Source organism: Podarcis raffonei, chromosome 13 (assembly GCF_027172205.1).
Source record: "Podarcis raffonei isolate rPodRaf1 chromosome 13, rPodRaf1.pri, whole genome shotgun sequence".
In the NCBI taxonomy this organism is placed as follows: domain Eukaryota; kingdom Metazoa; phylum Chordata; class Lepidosauria; order Squamata; family Lacertidae; genus Podarcis; species Podarcis raffonei.
In genome coordinates this window covers 34005051-34029625 of record NC_070614.1, presented here as the reverse complement: position 1 = coordinate 34029625, position 24575 = coordinate 34005051, and the positions used below count along the sequence as shown (strand labels likewise).

The 24575-nt window shown below is 39.8% G+C and overlaps 2 protein-coding genes across 2 annotated transcripts; both read left to right on the top strand.

Moving 5' to 3' along the window:
- The first annotated feature begins 125 nt into the window (after positions 1-125).
- Positions 126-11698, top strand: LOC128398846 (vomeronasal type-2 receptor 26-like). Its single transcript, XM_053360105.1, has 7 exons — positions 126-563; positions 4962-5074; positions 6304-6595; positions 8470-9093; positions 9550-9777; positions 9926-10052; positions 10797-11698. The coding sequence occupies exons 1-7, from the start codon at positions 126-128 to the stop codon at positions 11696-11698; spliced, it is 2724 nt and encodes a 907-aa protein (XP_053216080.1).
- A 5614-nt stretch (positions 11699-17312) lies between these two features.
- Positions 17313-23905, top strand: LOC128398845 (vomeronasal type-2 receptor 26-like). The gene is made up of 6 exons (XM_053360104.1): positions 17313-17488; positions 18687-18978; positions 20677-21300; positions 21757-21984; positions 22134-22260; positions 23004-23905. The coding sequence occupies exons 1-6, from the start codon at positions 17313-17315 to the stop codon at positions 23903-23905; spliced, it is 2349 nt and encodes a 782-aa protein (XP_053216079.1).
- The last annotated feature ends 670 nt before the right edge of the window (positions 23906-24575 follow it).

The following is a 24575-nucleotide window of genomic DNA, read 5'->3' as shown; positions in this document are numbered from 1 at the left end:
ATAGGCCTATTTCCTTGTTAAATAATTATTACAAATTGTTTGCAAATATCCTAGCTAACAGATTAAAAAAATAAATAAATGAATATATACATCAAGATCAAGCCGGGTTCCTACCAGGAAGACAAATGAAGGAGAATATAATGAATATTTTGAATATAATAGAATACTTGGAGGCTAAAAATGAAAAGAAAGTGGCAATGATGTTTATAGACGCTGAAAAAGCCTTCGATAATGTTTCTTGGAAGTTCATGATAAAGCTGTTAGAACAAATCAGAAGTGGTCCCACGTTTTTAAAAGCAATAGGAGCAATCTATTCAGAACAAAAAGCCAAACTAATTATAAATCAGGTGATAACGGATGACTATAAGATCCAAAAAGGAACAAGACAAGGATGCCCATTATCACCATTATTGTTTATTCTGGTCTTGGAAGTACTTGCCAAAAACATAAGAGCAAATAAAGAGATTGCAGGTGTAAAAACTGGGAAAAGTGAATTCAAGTTAAAAGCGTATGCAGATGACCTAGTGATAACAGTGGAAGAACCTAAAACTTCACTCCCTAAAGTAATAGAAAAAATTCAGAATTTTGGGGAAGTGGCAGGATTTAAGTTAAATAGGAATAAAACTAAATTATTAGTTAAAAACATGAAGGAAGAAGAAAGAACCGAATTAGAACAAAATATTGAGATTGAAGTCCACAAAAAGGTTAAATATTTAGGGATTTGGTTAACATCAAGAAATACAAACCTATTTAAAAATAACTATGAAAAAATTTGGCTTGAGGTAAAAAGAAATTTAGAAATATGGAGCAGAATGAATCTCTCAATGTTAGGAAAAATATCAGCGATTAAAATGAATGTGTTGCCAAAAATGCTATTTCTTTTTCAATCAATACCAGTCATCCTGAAAGATGAATGCTTTAAAAAATGGCAGAAAGAGATTTTAAGATTTATCGGGGGGGGGGGGGGCAAAAGGCCAAGGATAAAACATAAAATACTTACAGATGTAAAAGACAGAGGCGGGTTTGCTCTCCCAGACCTTAAATTGTATTACGAATCTGCTTGGTTGGTATGGATCAGGGACTGGATGAGATTGGACAAGCAAGAGGCACTAGAACTAGAAGGTCATGACAACAGATTTGGTTGGCATGCATATTTATGGTACGGGAAAGGGAAGACTCATAGAAGCTTTTACAACCATATAATCAGGAAATCATTAATGAGAGTATGGGAGAGATATAAAGACTTATTGGAACAAAAGACTCTGTGGTGGCTTTCACCACATGAAGCATTACTGCTCAAACCACTTGGAAAGAAAGGAAAATGGCTCACATACGCTGATTTATTAAAGGAACATGATGGAAAATGGAAATTAAGAGATTATGATGAGATCAAAGACCACTTTCAGAGTTGGTTGCATTATCGACAACTACATGAAACATATAAAGAAGACTGTAAGAAAGGATTTAGTTATACTAGATCTAGGTTTCAAACGGAAGTGATTGAAGGGAAAGCGAAACTACTGAAGGCCGCATATAGCATACTATTAGAATGGGAGACGAAAGATGAAGAGGTAAAATCAGTTATGATTAAATGGGCACAAGATGTAGGTCACAACATCATGATGGATTGGGTTAAATTATGGAAAACTGACTTAAAATTTACAGATTGTTCCCTATTGAAGGATAATTACATGAAGATGATGTACAGATGGTACACGACACCAGTGCAGTTAGGGAAAATGTACAAAACTAGTTCAAACATATGTTGGAAGTGTAAGGAAAAGGAGGGAACATTTTATCATATGTGGTGGGATTGTAAGGTAATTAAAAAAATTTGGGAAATGAACTGAAGAAAATGTTCCATTTAACATTTGTTAAAAAACCCGAGGCATTTTTGTTGCCAAAAAAGTTGAAAAACATCTTCATGTATGCGACAACGGCCGCGAGAGTTCTGATAGCACAAGGATGGAAGACTGAAGAAATCCCAACTAAAGAATTATGGCAAGAAAAATTGATGGATTATGCAGAACTGGCAAATTTGACTCATAAGCTACGGGACAAGGATAACTGTGACTTTAAGGATGAATGGGAACCTTTCACAAAGTATTTGAAGATGCAACAAAGCGAACTGGACTCCTTGGCAGGTTTTGAATAAACATCCACAATTTAATTTTTTTTTATTGATAATAATTAGCTAAACAGTTGGAGGATCTATACAACTCTGTAACATGCAGAAAATAGCATTATTGGAGAAACCAAAGACTGGAACTGAGGGAAGTCGGGGTGTGTGGTGGTGGGGGGGTTGTGGGGGGAGGGGGGAGGAAAAATGGGGAGGGAATAAGGATATGTTTTTGGAAAATATGTTTTGTTATAACTTTAAATAAAAAAAACTAAAAAAACCCCCACTGTATTTATCAATTAGCAGGTGGGATGCTTGATACTGAATTCATACCCAATGCCTTGGCCTAAAACTACCTGCATTTGTAGTCAATAAAAGTTGTAGTTCATAGAATCATAGAGTTGGAATAGACCACAAGGGCCATCGAGTCCAACCCCCTGCCAAGCAGGAAACACTATCACAGCACTACTGACATATGGTTGTCAAGCCTCTGCTTAAAGACCTCCAAAGAAGGAGACTCCACCACACTCCTTGGCAGCAAATTCCACTGTCGAACAGCTCTTACTGTCAGGAAGTTCTTCCTAATGTTTAGGTGGAATCTTCTTTCTTGTAGTTTGGATCCATTGCTCCGTGTCCGCTTCTCTGGAGCAGCAGAAAACAACCTTTCTCCCTCCTCTATATGACATCCTTTTATATATTTGAACATGGCTATCATATCACCCCTTACCCTCCTCTTCTCCAGGCTAAACATGCCCAGCTCCCTTAGCCGTTCCTCATAAGGCATTGTTTCCAGGCCTTTTACCATTTTGGTTGCCCTCCTCTGGACACGTTCCAGTTTGTCAGTGTCCTTCTTGAACTGTGGTGCCCAGAACTGGACACAGTACTCCAGGTGAGATCTGACCAGAGCAGAATACAGTGGCACTATTACTTCCCTTGATCTAGATGCTATACTCCTATTGATGCAGCCCAGAATTGCATTGGCTTTTTTAGCTGCCGCGTCACACTGTTGGCTCATGTCAAGTTTGTGGTCAACCAAGACTCCTAGATCCTTTTCACATGTACTGCTCTCAAGCCAGATGTCACCCATCTTGTATTTGTGCCTCTCATTTTTTTTGCCCAAGTGCAATACTTTACATTTCTCCCTGTTAAAGTTCATCTTGTTTGTTTTGGCCCAGTTCTCTAATCTGTCAAGGTCATTTTGAAATGTGATCCTGTCCTCTGGAGTGTTAGCCACCCCTCCCAGTTAGTGTCATCTGCAAATTTGATCAGGATGCCCTAGAGTCCATCATCCAAGTCGTTGATAAAGATGTTGAATAAGTTGTGGCCCATTTGAACCCAATGCCAATCTCCTATGTTTATTCCTATGTTTTCTGGTCCCTACCAAGCTTCAAGGGAAAGGACTCAAGATCTTACCAAATGGATAAGAAAATATCTGGCAATGCCAAAACCATACTTTGCCTTGCAAAACCAAAGCCATAACTCACATTGACCCCCCGCCCCCCGCCCCGTTGCCTCTGAGTGAATATCCTGGCAGTCTCCACTGAAACAGCTCTGTAATCCTCTATATTGTATTACCATCCCAGCCAACTCAATGTATTGGGTAGTGTATAAAAGGAATTCAGCAAGGGAAGGGAGAATCAAGGCATCAGACTATGTTTAAATTAAAGACTTTCCATTTTAATATTTTTTTTTTTGAAATTCAGAAATGTATTTATGGTATCTGTTCAAAAGGCATTCTTACTGACACTTCAGCTAAAAAAAGAATTGGAATGGATTACAGATTAATACAGAAGCAATACTATAAAATGAAACAAAACAAAATAATGATTGCTAGTATAGTACACTGGAATAGCCCAGTTGGCAGCGCATGAGACTCTTAATAGATGTCTGTGTCCTGATATTGTCATGTTAGTGTTAGATAGCATGATGATACTGTTAGTGGATCTTTCTGTACATATGTATCTTTACTTCAAATACTCTAATGCCTTCATATAGTAGATAACAATATTTAGCTTTGTCTTGTATCTGGAGACAATAAATACTTTATTACTCTGAACTGTTTGGGAGAAGAGTTTTCCCCTTATCGTAGGACTCTGGAAGAAGCTGTCTGCTAGGAGCTGCAAAGCTCTGAAGACTCGGCTGGTGCTCTGCATACACTGCTTAACCTTGGTTAAGGTGTGGTGAACCACCCACTACTTTTCACAAGTCACCAACAGGTGACAGTCAGTACTACCTACTTACAAAGGATGCAAGTAAGAAAGCAGGTAGGCAGGACATAACTGATGGAAGATTGAGGTTGGTGGGACAATGTTTCATGGACCTGTTAGCTATCCCTGTTCTGAAACAGGGCATGCCTTTGATCAAAACATTTTATTTCCTCTCTGGATTTCTTATTCTTTTGTAATTTCCCCAGTGAGTCACAACCAATTCAGGTACCCCAGGATATCTAACTGAGTGAAAGAAACCAGTTGATATTTGATTTAACACAAATATAATATATATTTCTCAGCAATTCCATAGAGTATGCACAATTTTATACTCACTGCTTTCCTCTTTCAGAATGACTGTGATTAAATATTCCAGTTGCAGTGGCCACAAACAAAGCTAATAACAGCCTTTGAAGGAAATTACATAAAGATTGTGATCAGACAAGGATATATCAGCCTCATCTCTGACACTCTGTATTTTAGTCCTGAGCTTTAAGAGATGAAAATAGTGCCATTGCCTGGTGTTAACAATGGTGCTGCTGCTTGCCTTGATTTTGTTATTGTTTCCTCACATGGTAAGCAAAGCTCACGTCATTAAGTGCATGGTTGATGATCCACATGCTCCACTCCATCAGTATCATCAGCCAGGAGACCTCATCATCGGAGCCATTGCTTCCCAGGCTTTCATAATCTCCAATCGAATCAGCTTCACTGAAGAACCCCCACCACCTTTGTTTGAAGAGCTTGCGTAAGATTTTGACTCATTCCTTTTTTTAAAGAAAGGATATCTTACTATGAATTTGCTTTCTCTTCTTCTTCTCTGAAGTGAAGGGTACTAAGAGAGCACTGAAGGATAATAAGAACATGGGAATGTTGTAAATAAAATAATTATTTTCATATGGATTTAACTCCTTCTTTTCTCTGCCAAATTCTTTGATTTGCAAATGTAAAAGTACTGGAAGAAGAATCTCTAGTTGCTGTTTATGCTAACAATACAAGACCCTAATGTGTTTTTTTTCTATTAAAATAAGTGGTTAAGTTTCATTTGCAATATTTATTTTTACTGGGAGGTAGAGAACACCTCTGACTTTCTGACTCCCTTCTCTAGCATGTTATAGAAAGTTTATTCATGGTTGCTAACTTTCATCTCCGGCCTTCTGCTTTGTCTTCTCTCCTGTACATCTCTTTCAGCATATATGCAATATGTCGTCACCATTCTCATTCTTAACAATAATTCAGACTGTCCTATTATTTTCTGAGAGAAAATAATGAGCACTCCAAGGCATTATAAATATGTTTGTGCATTCTAACCCCCCCTTCATTGTTTGATGTTTTGAGGCATATCCCAATTCAGTCCTCCTAATCTAATCAAAATTATATTTGCTCTTCTTCAATATCCTAGAGGAAAAGTTGATCTAGGCAATTACATGGCATCTTCTTTTACTGCATCAGATAGCAGGTCCAATTATGCCAGTTTTTCTGCTTTCATAGCAGCTCTCCCTAAACTGTGACAGAGGTCTTTCCTGGTCCTGTTATTCACAAGGGGTCTGCAACTGAAGATGCTGTGAATTCAATCAATGACCATCTGTAGACAGTATATAAACTCTCCCTTAAATTATAGTTCTTCTGCAGTCCTTCTCCTGCAATTTTATACCCCAGCTTAGTGACATGATTGGTGGCAGTCTTGGAGATAATGAATAAAACTCCAGTTTCCGCAATTCCTGGAGTTACTGCTATGTCTTGGAACTTTTTATTAATCTTCCCAAGAAGATGAAAAACAGTATCCCACCTTTTGAAATGGTTTCCCCACCTCCCCCCATCAAACAAATGGTGCAAGTGAAAAAAGGATGAAACATTTTCAAAGTCCCAGGGAGATGGAATAGTTTAATAATATTTTTAAACCGATACAATACTTTTCTAACAATTGCAATACCAGTGTGAAGTTCCTTATGATTCAGAATACAACTTGCTTTCTAGTGCAATACCTAAGAATTATCAGCACATCCTGGCCTTGGCATTTGCAGTAAAAGAGATTAATGAAAACTTTCACCTCTTGCCCAATATCACCTTGGGTTTCCACATTTATGATAACTATTATACTGATAAGTGGACCTACCATGCTACAATGCTACTTATATACACACTGGGAAGATTTGTGCCAAATTACCAATGTGATGTCCAAACAAACCTGATTGGAGTCATTGGGGGACTGGACCCCCCAACCTCACTTCAAGTGGCAAGACTTGTGGATATTTTCAAAATTCCACAGGTATGCCATATGTTTCTGTCAATGTGTGTATGTTTTTGTGTGTTGTTCTATGTATAATTATAGGGCTTTACTACTTTTAAACATTTCCTTTTAAAATGTTTTGTTTTTGGCGTAGTCAGTGAATAACATACACGCATGGCCATCAGTTTATGTAAATGTCAAGCCTTCATTGTTAGATAAAGCCTGTGTGGGTCATTCTTAAATTAGAATCAAGAAGCGTAACAACCTAAGCACTTCACCTCTTCCTCCTAATTTGAAATAAGCCAATCTTTTAAGAAAAAAAAAATGTTTTGTGACAATAGGTAAAGGTAAAGGTACCCCTGCCCATACGGGCCAGTCTTGACAGACTCTGGGGTTGTGCGCCCATCTCACTCAAGAGGCCGGGGGCCAGCGCTGTCCGGAGACACTTCCGGGTCACGTGGCCAGCGTGACAAAGCTGCATCTGGCGAGCCAGCGCAGCACACGGAAACGCCGTTTACCTTCCCGCCAGTAAGCGGTCCCTATTTATCTACTTGCACCCGGGGGTGCTTTTGAACTGCTAGGTTGGCAGGCGCTGGGACCGAGCAGCGGGAGCGCATCCTGCCACGGGGATTCGAACCGCGACCTTTCGATCGGCAAGCCCTAGGCGCTGAGGCTTTTACCCACAGCGCCACCCGCGTCCCTTTTGTGACAATACTTTAGGAATATAAACATAAGGGTCAGCTAAGCAGAACTCTGCCATATCACATATCAGGTAATAATAATAATAATAATAATAATAATAATAATTATTATTATTATTATTATTATTATTATTATTATTATTTATTTATACTCTGCCCATCTGGCTGGGTTGTTTGGGGGCATGAGCTGCATGCGGGACAACTTTGCCTGGTGACACGCAGTCCAGAGAGCAGAGTTGTGTTCCCCATTGTGCTCTAGAGAGATCCCAAGAAATCTCATGAGAAGAGGAAAGGGCCATGGCCTTTAAAGGTTTTGGGCATTTTGCCCTGTGAGCTTCCCACTGATCTGTTCCAGTGTCTGAGCCTCACTGGGCTTTTGGGACCACTCATTGCAAGTGGTGGAAAGGGCTTCCCCCCTCACAACCTAATTTAGGGTTGCCATACATCTGGACACATCTGGGAATTGGACAGCATTTTGGCGTGCGGGTTTTTTTTTTTGCAAAATTGGCAAAAATGCCCTGGAAAACCCAGATGTATGGCAGGGGATGAGGTGGTAAAAGCTCTACAACTTTGTCCAGATTTTCAGTTTTGGGAATATGGCAATCCCAGGTTATGGAGGTTCTTTTGCCGTTCTTTCAGTGGAAATGGTGTTGAGCAACATCAGTACAAGATAAGGATAAGAGACCTGAGGGGATGATTGATTAATGCACACTCTAAGCTCAAGACTAGGACCTCTGCCTGGCTGGAATTTCTTCCCCATTATTATCCTCCCCCAACACATCTAATTGTATGTAGGGAGGGGATATCTTATCTGCCACTGCTGACTGGATAAAAATCTATTACCTGTGGAAGCTAAGTTTCTGAGGAATACATTGTATTCATGGCAATACTGCATGTGTTCCCAGAGCAGTTTCTCTTCAGCTTTAAACCCGCCTGGAAACTTCAGGCCAACCAACACTCTCACCCTCAGCACCCAATTTGTTGCAAGGAAAATCCACTGACATTGCAGGTCTACTGAAAGTATAAGTGACAAAATGTGAGTATTGTTATTTGGACATGTATCTATAGATGATATTCTACACACGTTCTGCTCAAACTACTTTGCAAGTTAATAGGCATGAATAACTTAGGTTCATCAATTTCAGTGAGTCTACTCTGAGTAAGACCAATTTGGGTACAATCATATTCTCTTCTTTCCACAATTTCCTTTAGCTCATTTATGGCCCTGCTCCAGTGATGAATGATAAAACACCAGGTATCCCATTCTACCAGATGGTGCCCAGAGAAGACAGTCAGTTTGCAGGGATTCTTTCTTTGCTGCTGCATTTCAGGTGGACATGGATTGGGCTCCTAACTATGGATAATGACAATGGAGAAAGATTTGTGCAAAATGTATCTCCGCCTTTTTCTCAGAGTGGTATCTGCTTTGCCTTCATAGAAAGAACCCAAACGTTTACTGTTGTCACTGAAATTAATGAGATGTTTAACAAGGGGGGTAAAATACATGACAAAATCATAGATAGTAAAGCCAGTGTAGTGGTGGCATATGGAGAATCCTATGGGATTGTGTTCTTGAGATGGTTTCCATATCTGTCAGAACAAGAACATATAAGGAAGAAGTCAAAAGGTATTGTGTGGATAATAACAGCCCAGGGGGAGTTCAATTCAATGGTCTATCAAAGAACATGGGATACAGAAATGTTCCATGGATCTCTCTCATTTACAATTCACTCCAATGATCTACCAGGATTTCAAGAATTTGTTAGAAACAGAAACCCATCCAGCACCACAGGAGATGGTTTTATCAAGGACTTCTGGCAACAGGCTTTTGGCTGTGTATTCCCAAATACACATGTCAGCAAGATAGATGGGGACATTTGCACTGGGGAAGAGAAGCTGGAGAATCTTTCTGAGTCTTTTTTTGAAATGAGCATGACCTCTCACAGCTACAGTATCTATAATGCTGTCTATGTTATGGCCCATGCTTTACATGCTATGTCCTCATCTAGACTCAAGCACACTGCCATGCAGGACAGAGGCATGCAGAAATTTCAGGATCACCAGCATTGGAAGGTAATGAATGTGAGAGAAGGGGAGAAGATTCATCCAGTGTGTATTTTAAAGCAAACCAATTCACACCTCCTAAAATGATACTTTCTCTTTCATCTTCCTTCATCCCTTAAAAAGAGATAACACTGATAGAATATTTTTGCCACTTTACCTCTTTATTTCCTGACCCTAACATATACACTACAGCATTTTCTAACTATTGTTTTTTCCACTTCAATTCAGCTCCACGAGTTTTTGAAAAGGGTCTCATTTAACAATAGTGCTGGGGAGAGAGTCTCCTTTGACCAGAATGGGGAGTTTGCAGCTGGCTTTGATATTGATAACTGGATATTCCTAAAAAATGAATCCTTTCATAGAATAAAAGTTGGGAGGACCGACCCCCTGGCTTCTCCAGACCAAGTGTTCACCATCAATGAGAATGTCATAACATGGCACAAGGGATTTAATCAGGTAGAGATAGTTTAGAAAAATATTCTGCTCCTATAAAATCATGATTTTTTTGTTATTATTACATAACATATGAAAGTCTCCTGGATTTTATTGGTTTCTCAATAATTATCTTCAAGATCATCATTAATCTCTTTCATTTCTGCATTAGGCACAGCCTCTTTCTGTCTGTACTGGGAGCTGCAATCCTGGTTTTAGCAAAAAAGTGAAGGAGGGGGAGGCATCTTGCTGCTATGATTGTATCCCATGCCCAGGAGGGAAGATTTCAGATCAAATTGGTAAGGTGTATAATGTAATTGGACTTTTTCAACATCAGAACAGTAGCTGAAGAAACACCATTAACAACTTTTAAATAGTTATCTCAATGGGGCTGAGTTTATTTTCCTTAAATGGGTTGTCAGTTTTGGCTCCTTTTTTAAACGTCAGTGGATTAGGAGATTTTTTATATATAAAAAAAAAATGGCTGTAATCTCTTAATGCCTTTCTAAATCAAACATTTATTTATAGTAATATACTTCAGATTAGCCTTGAATATTATTCAACCAGTAAACAAACACACACATACACAAATGCTCAATTATGAAAACACTTTCTGCATTCAAAATACCTCCCAGCTTAATACCAGAGTTAAGGTTATATTATATTACCTCAAGCTCCACAATGTTGGGAAATTGGAAGCTGTGTCTTGAGCTGTAAATGATGTGCACTACCATGAATTCTGCTTGTTTACTAGTTATCCTCACTGTATGGCATGCTGTTCCTTTGCCTTTCAGGTTCAAGGGAAGGTTGGGAGGTGGGGGGGGGGAGGAATTATTGGACCAGCAAAGGTGCATAGGACATGGGCATAGGTCAACACACACAAAGATTAACCTAACAAGGCTCAGATGCTTTATTCCTGGACTGTGAGGACAAAGCATCTTTGCTCATACAAATCTAATCACAAGGAGAATAACATTTATTGCATGATGGGGAACTTTCTGGCCATATTTTCTACATAAAAATACCATTGTTGTTTTTTTCAGATATGAATGATTGTCATAAATGCACAAATGAAAAATATGCAAACAAAAAGCAGGATTTTTGTATTCCCAAGAATTTCAGCTTTCTGTCTTATGAAGAACCTTTGAGTCTCTGCTTAATTACTTTAGCTCTTTCATTTTCTATGATGACAGCTTTAGTGCTAGGAATATTTATGAAGCACCACAACACTCCCATTGTCAAAGCTAACAACCGGGACCTCACCTATACTCTGCTCATCTCCCTGTTCCTCTGCTTCCTTTGTGCATTTTTATTTATTGGACAACCCCAGAAGGTAATGTGTTTCCTTCGACAAACTACTTTCAGCATCATTTTCTCAGTCGCTGTTTCTTGTGTGCTGGCAAAAACGACCACAGTGGTTCTGGCTTTCATGGCCACCAAACCTGGATCCAAAATGAGGAAGTGGGTGGGGAAGAGTTTGGCCAACTCCATTGTTCTTTCCTGCTCCCTCATCCAAGCACTTATTTGTACTGTTTGGCTTGCAACCTCTCCCCCATTCCCAGATGTTGACATGCACTCCTTGACTTCAGAAATTGTATTAGAATGCAATGAGGGGTGTGTGACTATGTTCTACTGTGTTCTTGGCTACATGGGCCTCCTGGCAACAGTCAGTTTCACTGTGGCTTTCCTTTCCAGAAAGTTACCCGACACTTTCAATGAAGCCAAGTTCATCACTTTCAGCATGTTGGTCTTTTGCAGTGTTTGGTTATCGTTTATTCCCTCCTACCTGAGCACAAAGGGAAAATACATGGTTGCAGTGGAGATCTTCTCTATTTTAGCCTCCAGTGCTGGACTGCTGGGTTGCATCTTTGCACCCAAATGTTACATTATTATGCTAAGGCCTGAATTGAACAGCAAGAAACATCTAATAAGTAGAAAGGATTGAACAATATGTCCACATGCTCTATTGCAATGTGGAATCTAGCAAAGTATGTGTAGTGTGAATGCATCAGAATGTTTGCCTCCCTTTAGCTGCCCTAGAAGAAAACTTACTCAAAATATTCCAACACAAATTTGACTTCCTAAATTGTATATTCCCTGCCTTAATGATTATGGTTCCAGATTAATATCAATGAATCCTTAGGATAAATTCTTGCAATCCCTGTTCACTTAGCACTCTGGGGAGCAGTGTTTGCTGTGCAGCAAGGCCACAGCCCTGTCTGCACTGCCATAGGGGGGCACATTTAATGCTTCCCTTTCCAACTGTGCAGTGTGAAGGCTTGTCAGAAGGGCCAATCCAGTTGCAGGGGAAGGGGCAGATCAGGCCCACCACTTGTCAGTACTTAAGAGGGCAACCTCAAGGAGTTCAGCATAAAATTATCAAATGAGTTTCTCTTCAGACTGGATGGAGTGCACCTTTCAGCTGCAGGGAAAGAGCTCTGGTAATAGGGTGTGGATAGGGGGCTCAGGTTGCAGCCCAGCAATGTGGGGGTCCAGCTCAGATGGCAGATAAGGCATTGGGTTAGATCTTTAGCTAATTGGGTACCATATTAAAGGGGTCCAGGAAAGATGTCTCTGCCCAGCAGCCCATATGACCATAGCACCGTTCTGAATAGTGCCCCAAGCAGGGTTGATGCACCTGGTCCATGTCAGGGGCGACTCCCCAGTTATGGGTTAAACCCCACTGTATTTATCAACTAGCAGGTGGGCTGCTTGATACTGAATTCATACCCAATGTCTTGGCCTAAAGCTACCTGCATCTGTAATCTATAAAAGTTGTGGCCCATTTTAACCCAGTGCCAATCTCCTATGTTTATTCCTATGTTTTCTGGTCCCTACTAAGGTGCAGGCAGCCTAACAACTTTCTATTTTAAGAAACGTTTTGAAATTCAGGAATGCATTTATGGTATCTGTTCATTTTAAAAAAGGCATTCTTACTGACACTTCAGCTAAAAAAAGAATTGGAATGGATTGCAGATTAATACAGAAGCAATACCATAAAATAAAACAAAATAATAGCTCAGTTGGTAGCGCATGAGACTTTTAATTGATGTCTGTGTCCTGTGTCCTGATATTGTCATGTTAGTGTTAGCTAGCATGATGATACTGTTAGTGGATCTCTCTGTACATATGTATCTTTACTTCAAAGACTGTTATCTAGTAGATAACAATATTTAGCTTTGTATCTTGTGTCTGGAGACAAGAAATACTTTAGTATTCTGAAGTGTGTGGGAGAAGAGTTTTCCCCTTATCCTGGGACTCTGTACAAAGCTGTATGCTGCAGCTGCTGTTGTTGTTTAGTCGTTTAGTCGTGTCCAACTCTTCATGACTCCATGGACCAGAGCACACTTGGCACTCCTGTCTTCCACTGCCTCCCGCAGTTTGGTTAAACTCATGTTGGTAGTTTTGAGAACACTGTTCAACCATCTCGTCCTCTGTCGTCCCCTTCTCCTTGTGCCCTCAATCTTTCCCAACATCAGGATCTTTTCCAGGGAGTCTTTTCTTCTCATGAGTTGGCCAAAGGATTGGAGCCTCAGCTTCAGGATCTGTCCTTCCATTGAGTACTCAGGGCTGATTTCCTTCAGAATGGAGAGGTTTGATCTCCTTGCAGTCCATGGGACTCTCAAGAATCTCCTCCAGCACCATAATTCAAAAGCATCAATTCTTCGGCGATCAGCCTACTTTATGGTCCGGCTTTCACTTCCATACATCACTACTGGGAAAACCATAGCTTTAACTATATGGACCTTTGTTGGCAAGGTGATGTCTCCGCTTTTTAAGATGTTGTCTAGATTGTCATTGCTTTTCTCCCAAGAAACAGGTGTCTTTTAATTTTGTGACTGCTGTCACCATCTGCAGTGATCATGGAGCCCAAGAAAGTAAAATCTCTCACTGCCTCCATTTCTTCCCCTTCTATTTGCCAGGAGGTGATGGGACCAGTGGCCATAATCTTAGTTTTTTTGATGTTGAGCGTCAGACCATATTTTGCGCTCACCTCTTTCACCCTCATTAAAAAGTTCTTTAATTCCTCCTCACTTTCTGCCATCAAGGTTGTGTCATCTGCATATCTGAGGTTGTTGATATTTCTTCCGGCAATCTTAATTCCGGCTTTGGATTCATCTAGTCCAGTCTTTCGCATGATGAATTCTGTATATAAATTAAATAAGCAGGGAGACAATATACAGCCTTGTCATACTACTTTCCCAATTTTGAACCAATCAGTTGTCCCATATCCAGTTCTAACTGTAGCTTCTTGTCCCACATAGGGATTTCTCAGGAGACAGGCACTCCCATTTCTTTAAGAACTTGCCATAGTTTGCTGTGGTCGACACAGTCAAATGCTTTTGCGTAGTCAATGAAGCAGAAGTAGATGCTTTTCTGGAACTCTTTAGCTTTCTCCAGCGCATGTTTGCAATTTGGTCTCTGGTTCCTCTGCCCCTTCGAAATCCAACTTGCGCTTCTGGGAGTTCTCGGTCCACATACTGCTTAAGCCTGCCTTGTAGAATTTTAAGCATAACCTTGCTAGCATTTGAAATGAGCACAATTGGAGCATTATGTGGCACTGCCCTTCTTTGAGATTGGGATATAAACTGATCTTCTCCAGTCCTCTGGCCACTGCTGAGTTTTCCAAACTTGCTGGCATATTGAGTGTAGCATCTTAACAGCATCATCTTTTAAAATATTAAATAGTTCAGCTGGAATATCATCACGCCACAGCTGCTGCAAGGACTTTGGTGGCCCAAAATTGGAAATCAAAAGAAGTTCCCACCATTGCGGAGTGGCAGATGAAAGTGACTGACTATGCGGAATTAGCCAAACTGAAGGGAAGAATCTGGAATCAGGACGACCAGAGATTCCAAGAAAATTGGAGTAAATTTATGGTATATTTAAAAGACAGTTGTACAAATTTAAGGACACTGGCAGTATTGAAGTAACTCCTATAATGTAGATAAAAAAAGTGAAAAGATAAAATATGTGAATGGATGTGATATGGGATACCAACTGAAGGGAGGGAGGGAAGTCACAAGCTTGGCAGAGCTAAAATGCTTTTGTGTTGATTAAAATATTGTAAGAAAGAATATATAAAGAAAACAATAAAAAATTATTGGGGGGAAAGGAATATCACTTCCACTGCCTTTGTTATTAGCAATGTTTCTAAGGCCCATTTGACTTCACTCTCCAGGATGCTTGGCTGAAGGTCAGCAACCACACTACCTGGGGTGTATGAGACCTCCATATCTTTCTGGTATAATTCCTCTGTGTATTCTTGCCACCTCTTCTTCTGCTGCTTCTGTTAGGTCCTTTCCACTTTTGTCCTTTACTATGGCAATCTTTGTATGAAATGTTCCTTTCATATCTCCAATTTTCTTGAACAGAACTCTGGTTTTTCCCATTCTGTTGTTTTCCTCTATTTCTTTGCATTGCTCGTTTAAGAAGGCCCTCTTGTTTCTCCTTGCTATTTTTTGGAAATCTGCATTCAATTTCCTGTATCTTTCACTATCTCCCTGGCATTTTACTTGCCTTCTCTCCCCCGCTATTTGTAAGGCCTCATTGGACAGCCACTTTGCTTTCTTGCATTTCCTTTTCGTTGGGATGGTTTTAGTTGCTGCCTCCTGTATAATGTTGCGAGCCTCCATCCATAGTTCTTCAGGTACTCTGTCCACCAAATCTAAATCCTTAAACCTGTTCCTCACTTCCACTGTGTATTCATAAGAGATTTGATTTAGAGTGTGTCTTACTGGCCCAGTGGTTTTTCCTACTTTCTTCAGTTTAAGCTGGAATTTTGGTATAAGAAGCTGATGATCTGTGCCACAGTCAGCTCCAGGTCTTGCTTTTGCTGACTGCATAGAGCTTCTCCATCTCTGGCTGCAGAGAATATAATCAATCTGATTTTCATGCTACCCATCTGGTGATGTCCATGTGTAGAGTCGTCTCTTGTGTTGTTGGAAAAGAGTGTTTGTTATGACCAGCTTGTTCTTTTGGCAGAAGTCTATTAGCCTTTGCCCTGCTTTGTTTTGAACTCCAAAGCCAAACTTGCCAGTTGTTCCTTTTATCTCTTGACTCCTTACTTTAGCATTCCAATCCCCTATAATGAGAAGAACATCCTTTGTTGGTGTCATTTCTAGAAGGTGTTGTAAGTCTTCATAGAACTGGTCAATTTCAGTTTCTTCAGCACCGGTAGTTGCTGCATAAACTTGGATTACTGTGATGTTAAAAGTTCTGCCTTGGATTCATATCGAGATCATTCTGTCATTTTTGAGATTGCATCCCAGTACAGCTTTCGCCATTCTTTTGCTGACTATGAGGGCCACTCCATTTCTTTTACGGGATTCTTGCCCACAGTAGTAGATATGATGGTCATTCAAACTGAATTCGCCCATTCCCATCCATTTTAGTTCACTGATGCTCAGGATGTCAATATTTATTCTTGCCATCTCATTTTTGACCACATCCAGCTTAACAAGGTTCATGGTTCTTACATTCCAGATTCCTATGTAATATTTTTCTTTACAGCATTGGACTTTCCTTTCACTTCCAGGCATATCCAAAACTGAACGACCTTTCAGCTTTGGCCCAGCTGCTTCATCAGTTCTGAATCTAATTGTACTTGTTCTCTGCATTTCCTCAGTAGCATGTTGGATGCCTTCCTACCTGAGGGGCTCATCTTCCAGCGTTGTAACTTTTATATGCCTGTTGTCTTTGTCCATGGAGTTTTCATGGCAGGTATACTGGAGTGGCTTGCCAGTTCCTGCTCCAGGTGGAACACGTTTAGTCAAAACTCTCCACTATGACCTGTCCATCTTGGGTGGCCTTGCACAGCATAGCTCATAGCTTCTCTGAGTTATTCAAGCCCCTTTGCCATGACACGGCAGTGATCCATGAGCTGTCTGCTAGGAGCTGCAAATCTCTGAAGACTCAGCTGGGGCTCTGCACACACTGCTTAACCTTGGTTAAGGTGTGGTGAACCACCCACTACTTTTCACAAGTCACCAACAGGTGACAGTCCAGTACTACCTACTGGACAGGATGCAAGTAAGAAAGCAGGTAGGCAGGACATAACTGAGGGAAGATTGAGGTTGGTGGGGCAATGTTTCATGGACCTGTTAGCTCTCCCTGTTCTGAAACAAGGCACACCTTTGATCAAAAAAATTAATTTCCTCTCTGGACTTCTTATTCTTTTGTAATTTCCCCCGTGTGCCACAACCAATTCAGGTACGCCATGATATCTAACTGAGTGAAAGAAACCAGTTAATTTTTGATTTAACACAAATATAATATATATTTCTCAGCAATTCCATAGAGTATGCACAATTTTATACTCACTGCTTTCCTCTTTCAGAATGACTGTAATTAAATATCCCAGTTGCAGTGGCCACAAACAAAGCTAATAACAGCCTTTGAAGGAAATTACATAAAGATTGTGATCAGACAAGGATATATCAGCCTCATCTCTGACACTCTGTATTTTAGTCCTGAGCTTTAAGAGATGAAAATAGTGCCGTTGCCTGGTGTTAACAATGGTGCTGCTGCTTGCCTTGATTTTGTTATTGTTTCCTCACATGGTAAGCAAAGCTCACGTCATTAAGTGCATGGTTGATGATCCACATGCTCCACTTCATCAGTATCATCAGTCAGGAGACCTCAACATTGGAGCCATTGCTTCCCAGGCTTTCATAATCTCCAATCGAATCAGCTTCACTGAAGAACCCCCACCACCTTTGTTTGAAGAGCTTGCGTAAGATTTTGACTCATTCCTTTTTTTAAAGAAAGGATATCTTACTATGAATTTGCTTTTTCTTCTTCTTTTCTGAAGTGAACGGTACTAAGAGAGCACTGAAGGCGGAAAAGAACATTAAAATATAGAAAATAAAATAATTATTTTCATATGGATTTAACTCCTTCTTTTCTCTGCCAAATTCTTTGATTTGCAAATGTAAAAGTACTGGAAGAAGAATCTTTTGTTGCTGTTTATGCTAACAAGACCCTAATGCCCCCCCCATTAAAGTAAGTGGTTAAGTTTCATTTGCAATATTTGTTCTTACTGGGAGCTAGAGAACACCTCTGACTTTCTCATTTCCTTCTCTAGCATGTTATAGAAAGTTTATTCATGGTTGCTCCCTTTCATCTTCTGCCTTCCACTTTGTCTTCTCTGCTGTACATCTCTTTCAGTATATATGCATTATGTCACCATTCTCATTCTTAACAATAATTCAGACTATCCTTTTATTTTCTGAGAGAAAATAATGAGCACTCTAAGGCATTATGAATACATATATGCATTCTAACCCCACCCCCCTTGGTTGTTAGATGTTTTGAGGCATATCCCAATTCAGTCCTCCTAATCTTATCCTCCTAATCTTATAAAAAAAAATTGCTCCTCTTAAATATCCTAGAGGAAAAGTTTATCTAGGCAATTACATGGCATCATCTTTTACTGCATCAGATAGCAGGTCCAATTATGCCAGTTTTTCTACTTTTGGTAGCTGCTCTCCCTGAACTGTGACAGAGGTCTTTCCTGGTCCTGTTATTCACAAGGGGTCTGCAACTGAAGATGCTGTGAATTGAATCAATGACCATCTGTAGACAGTATATAAACCATGCCTTAAATTATAGTTCTTCTGCAGTCCTTCTCCTGCAATTTTATACCCCAGCTTTGGGACATGACTGGTGGCAGTCTTGGGGATAATGAATAAAACTCCAGTTTCAGCAATTCCTGGAGTTACTGCTATGTCTTGGAACTTTTTATTAATCTTTCCAAAGAAGATGAAAAACAGTATCCCATATTCTGAAATGGTATTCCAAGTGAAAAAAGGATTTAACATTTTCAAAGTATTAATCGTTTAATAATATTTTTAAACCGATACAATACTTTTCTAACAATTGCAATATCAGTGTGAAGTTCCTTATGATTCAGAATACAACTTACCTTCTAGTGCAATACCTAAGAATTATCAGCACATCCTGGCCTTGGCATTTGCAGTAAAAGAGATTAATGAAAACTTTCACCTCTTGCCCAATATCACCTTGGGTTTCCACATCTATGATAACTATTATACTGATAAGTGGACCTACCATTCTACAATACTACTTATATACACCCTGGGAAGATTTGTCCCAAATTACCAATGTGATGTCCAAACAAACCTGATTGGAGTCATTGGGGGACTGGACCCCCCAACCTCACTTCAAGCGGCAAGACTTGTGGATATTTTCAAAATTCCACAGGTATGCCATATGTTTCTGTCAATGTGTGTATGTTTGTGTGTGTTGTTCTATGTATAATTATAGGGCTTTACTACTTTTAAACATTTCCTTTTAGACTCAGGAACATTCTACCATATGTGGTGGATATGTAGGAAAATACAGGTATTCTGGGAGAGTATACATGCAGAACTGCAAAAAATGCTAAAGATCTCTTTCAATAAAAAAACAGAGGCCTACCTCCTGGGAATAACAGATTTGGATATTCCACAAAAGAGGAAGGGTATCTTTTTATATGTGACGGCAGCAGCAAGAGTTTTGATCGCAGCAGAATGGAAGAGTAATGAAATTCCCTCTATTCAAGATTGGATCCAAAAGCTGACAGAATATGCTGAATTAGATGGTTTATCAGAAAATATAAAGAATAAATCAAAACAGGAATTTGTTTCTAAATGGGAGGTTTTTTAAAGAATATCTGAAAAATAAATATAGTAGTTTAAATTCTGTTGCAGCATTCGAGGAACTTCAGTAATAGTTGCAAGGTAGATATAAGAAATTAGATTTAATGAGAATAAGTTTAATTATGAAAAAAAATGTATATTGGCAATAAGTAATATGAATCTGAAGTATGGAATAGACGGGAGGTTGGGTCTTTAGTGTTAAGACCAATAGATGTTTTATTGTTTGCTAAGAATATTATGTGTCTATGGTTATTTTTGTAATTTGTGTGTAATTTGGTATTTGTGTTTTTTGTTTGTTTGTTTTTCTTGTTGTATAAATAAAAAACTTAATAAATAAATAAATAAACTTTTCCTTTTAAAATGTTATGCTTTTGGCATAGTCAGTGAATAACATACACACATGGCCATCACTTTGTGTAACTGTCAAGCCTTGATTGTTAAATAAAGCCTCTGTGGGTCATTCTTAAATTAGAATCAAGAAGCATAACAACCTAAGCACTTTACCTCTTCCTCCAACTTTGAAATAAGCCAATTCTGTTAAGAAAAAAAAATGTTTTGTGACAATACTTTAGGAATATAAACATTAAGGGTTAGCTAAGCAGAACTCTGCCATATCACATATCAGGTAGTAGCAGCAGCAGCAGCAGCAATAATAATAATAATAATAATAATAATAATAATAATAATAATAATAATAATTTATTATTTATACTCCGCCCATCTGGCTGGGTTTGGGGGGGGCATGAGCTGCATGCGGGACAACTTTGCCTGGTGACACGCAGTCCAGAGAGCAGAGTTGTGTCCCCCATTGTGCTCTAGAGAGATCCCAGGAAATCTCATGAGAAGAGGAAAGGGCCATGGCCTTTAAAGGTTTGGGGCATTTTGCCCTGTGAGCTTCCCACTGATCTGTTCCAGTGTCTGAGCCTTGCTGGGCTTTTGGGACCACTCATTACAAGTGGTGGAAAGGGCTTTCCCCCTCACAACCTAACTTAAGGTTGCCATTCATCTGGACACATCTGGGAATTGGATAGCATTTTGGCATCCGGGGGGATTTTCACAAAATTGGCAAAGATGCCCTGGAAAACCCAGATGTATGGCAGGGGGTGGGGTGGTAAAAGCTCTACAACTTTGTCCGGATTTTCAGTTTGGGGAATATGGCAATACCAGGTTGTGGAGGTTCTTTTGTTGTTCTTTCAGTGGAAATGGTGTTAAGGCCTATTTGGGTACAATTATATTCTCCCCTTTCCACACTTTCCTTTAGCTCATCTATGGCCCTGCTCCAGTGATGAATGACAAAACGCCAGGCATCCCATTCTACCAGATGGTGCCCAGAGAAGACAGTCAGTTTGCAGGGATTCTTTCTTTGCTGCTGCATTTCAGGTGGACATGGATTGGGCTCCTAACAATGGATAATGACAATGGAGAAAGATTTGTGCAAAATGTGTTTCCACCTTTTTCTCAGAGTGGTATCTGCTTTGCCTTCATAGAAAGAACCCATACGTTTACTGTTGTCACTGAAATTAATGAGATGTTTAACAAGGGGGGTAAAATACATGACAAAATCATAGACAGTAAAGCCAGTGTAGTGGTGGCATATGGAGAATCTTATGGGATTGTGTTGTTGAGATGGTTTCCATATCTGTCAGAACAAGAACATATAAGGAAGAAGTCAAAAGGTATTGTGTGGATAATAACAGCCCAGGGGGAGTTCAATTCAATGGTGTATCAAAGAACATGGGATACAGAAATGTTCCATGGATCTCTCTCATTTACAATTCACTCCAATGATCTACCAGGATTTCAAGAATTTGTTAGAAACAGAAACCCATCCAGCACCACAGGAGATGGTTTTATCAAGGACTTCTGGCAACAGGCTTTTGGTTGTGTATTCCCAAAAACAGATGTCAGCAAGATAGATGGAGACATTTGCACTGGAGAGGAAAAGCTGGAGAGTCTTTCTGAGTCTTTTTTTGAAATGAGCATGACCTCTCACAGCTACAGTATCTATAATGCTGTCTATGTTATGGCCCATGCTTTACATGCTATGTCCTCATCTAGACTCAAGCACACTGCCATGCAGGACAGAGGCATGCAGAAATTTCAGGATCACCAGCATTGGAAGGTAATGAATGTGAGAGAAGGGGAGAAGATTCATCCAGTGTGTATTTTAAAGCAAACCAATTCACACCTCCCAAAATGAAACTTTCTCTTTCATCTTCCTTCATCCCTTAAAAAGAGATAACACTGACAGAATATTTTTGCCACTTTACCTCCTTATTTCCTGACCCTAACATATACACTACAGCATTTTCTAACTATTGTTTTTTCCACTTCAATTCAGCTCCACGAGTTTTTGAAAAGGGTCTCATTTAACAATAGTGCTGGGGAGAGAGTCTCCTTTGACCAGAATGGGGAGTTTGCAGCTGGCTTTGATATTGATAACTGGGTGTTCCTAAAAAATGAATCCTTTCATAGAATAAAAGTTGGGAGGACCGACCCCCTGGCTTCTCCAGACCAAGTGTTCACCATCAATGAGAATGTCATAACATGGCACAAGGGATTTAATCAGGTAGAGATAGTTTAGAAAAATATTCTGCTCCTATAAAATCATGATTTTTTTTGTTATCATTACATAACATATGAAAGTCTCCTGGATTTTATTGGTTTCTCAATAATTATCTTCAAGATCATCATTAATCTCTTTCATTTCTGCATTAGGCACAGCCTCTTTCTGTCTGTACTGGGAGCTGCAATCCTGGTTTTAGCAAAAAAGTGAAGGAGGGGGAGGCATATTGCTGCTATGATTGTATCCCATGCCCAGGAGGGAAGATTTCAGATCAAATTGGTAAGGTGTATAATGTAATTGGACTTTTTCAACATCAGAACAGTAGCTGAAGAAACACCATTAACAACTTTTAAATAGTTATCTCAATGGGGCTGAGTTTATTTTCCTTAAATGGGTTGTCAGTTTTGGCTCCTTTTTTAAACGTCAGTGGATTAGGAGATTTTTTATATATATATAAAAATGGCTGTAATCTCTTAATGCCTTTCTAAATCAAACATTTATTTATAGTAATATACTTCAGATTAGCCTTGAATATTATTCAACCAGTAAACAAACACACACATACACAAATGCTCAATTATGAAAACACTTTCTGCATTCAAAATACCTCCCAGCTTAATACCAGAGTTAAGGTTATATTATATTACCTCAAGCTCCACAATGTTGGGAAATTGGAAGCTGTGTCTTGAGCTGTAAATGATGTGCACTACCATGAATTCTGCTTGTTTACTAGTTATCCTCACTGTATGGCATGCTGTTCCTTTGCCTTTCAGGTTCAAGGGAAGGTTGGGAGGTGGGGGGGGGGAGGAATTATTGGACCAGCAAAGGTGCATAGGACATGGGCATAGGTCAACACACACAAAGATTAACCTAACAAGGCTCAGATGCTTTATTCCTGGACTGTGAGGACAAAGCATCTTTGCTCATACAAATCTAATCACAAGGAGAATAACATTTTTTGCATGATGGGGAACTTTCTGGCCATATTTTCTACATAAAAATACCATTGTTGTTATTTTCAGATATGAATGATTGTCATAAATGCACAGATGAAAAATATGCAAACAAAAAGCAGGATTTTTGTATTCCCAAGAATTTCAGCTTTCTGTCTTATGAAGAACCTCTGAGTCTCTGCTTAACTTCTTTAGCTCTTTCATTCTCTATGATGACAGCTTTAGTGCTAGGAATATTTATGAAGCACCACAACACTCCCATTGTCAAAGCTAACAACCGGGACCTCACCTATACTCTGCTCATCTCCCTGTTCCTCTGCTTCCTTTGTGCATTTTTATTTATTGGACAACCCCATAAGGTAATGTGTTTCCTTCGACAAACTACTTTCAGCATCATTTTCTCAGTTGCTGTTTCTTGTGTGCTGGCAAAAACGACCACAGTGGTTCTGGCTTTCATGGCCACCAAACCTGGATCCAAAATGAGGAAGTGGGTGGGGAAGAGTTTGGCCAACTCCATTGTTCTTTCCTGCTCCCTCATCCAAGCACTTATTTGTACTGTTTGGCTTGCAACCTCTCCCCCATTCCCAGATGTTGACATGCACTCCTTGACTTCAGAAATTGTATTAGAATGCAATGAGGGGTGTGTGACTATGTTCTACTGTGTTCTTGGCTACATGGGCCTCCTGGCAACAGTCAGTTTCACTGTGGCTTTCCTTTCCAGAAAGTTACCCGACAGTTTCAATGAAGCCAAGTTCATCACTTTCAGCATGTTGGTCTTTTGCAGTGTTTGGTTATCATTTATTCCCTCCTACCTGAGCACAAAGGGAAAATACATGGTTGCAGTGGAGATCTTCTCTATTTTAGCCTCCAGTGCTGGACTGCTGGGTTGCATCTTTGCACCCAAATGTTACATTATTATGCTAAGGCCTGAATTGAACAGCAAGAAACATCTAATAAGTAGAAAGGATTGAATAATATGTCCACATCCTCTATTGCAATGTGAAATCTAGCAAAGTATGTGTAGTGTGAATGCATCAGAATGTTTGCCTCCCTTTAGCTGCCCTAGAAGAAAACTTACTCAAAATATTCCAACACAAATTTGACTTCCTAAATTGTATATTCCCTGCCTTAATGATTATGGTTCCAGATTAATATCAATGAATCCTTAGGATAAATTCTTGCAATCCCTGCTCACTTAGCACTCTGGGGAGCAGTGTTTGCTGTGCAGCAAGGCCACAGCCCTGTCTGCACTGCCATAGGGGGGCACATTTAATGCTTCCCTTTCCAACTGTGCAGTGTGAAGGCTTGTCAGAAGGGCCAATCCAGTTGCAGGGGAAGGGGCAGATCAGGCCCACCACTTGTCAGTACTTAAGAGGGCAACCTCAAGGAGTTCAGCATAAAATTATCAAATGAGTTTCTCTTCAGACTGGATGGAGTGCACCTTTCAGCTGCAGGGAAAGAGCTCTGGTAATAGGGTGTGGATAGGGGGCTCAGGTTGCAGCCCAGCAATGTGGGGGTCCAGCTCAGATGGCAGATAAGGCATTGGGTTAGATCTTTAGCTAATTGGGTACCGTATTAAAGGGGTCCAGGAAAGATGTCTCTGCCCAGGAGCCCATATGACCATAGCACCGTTCTTAATAG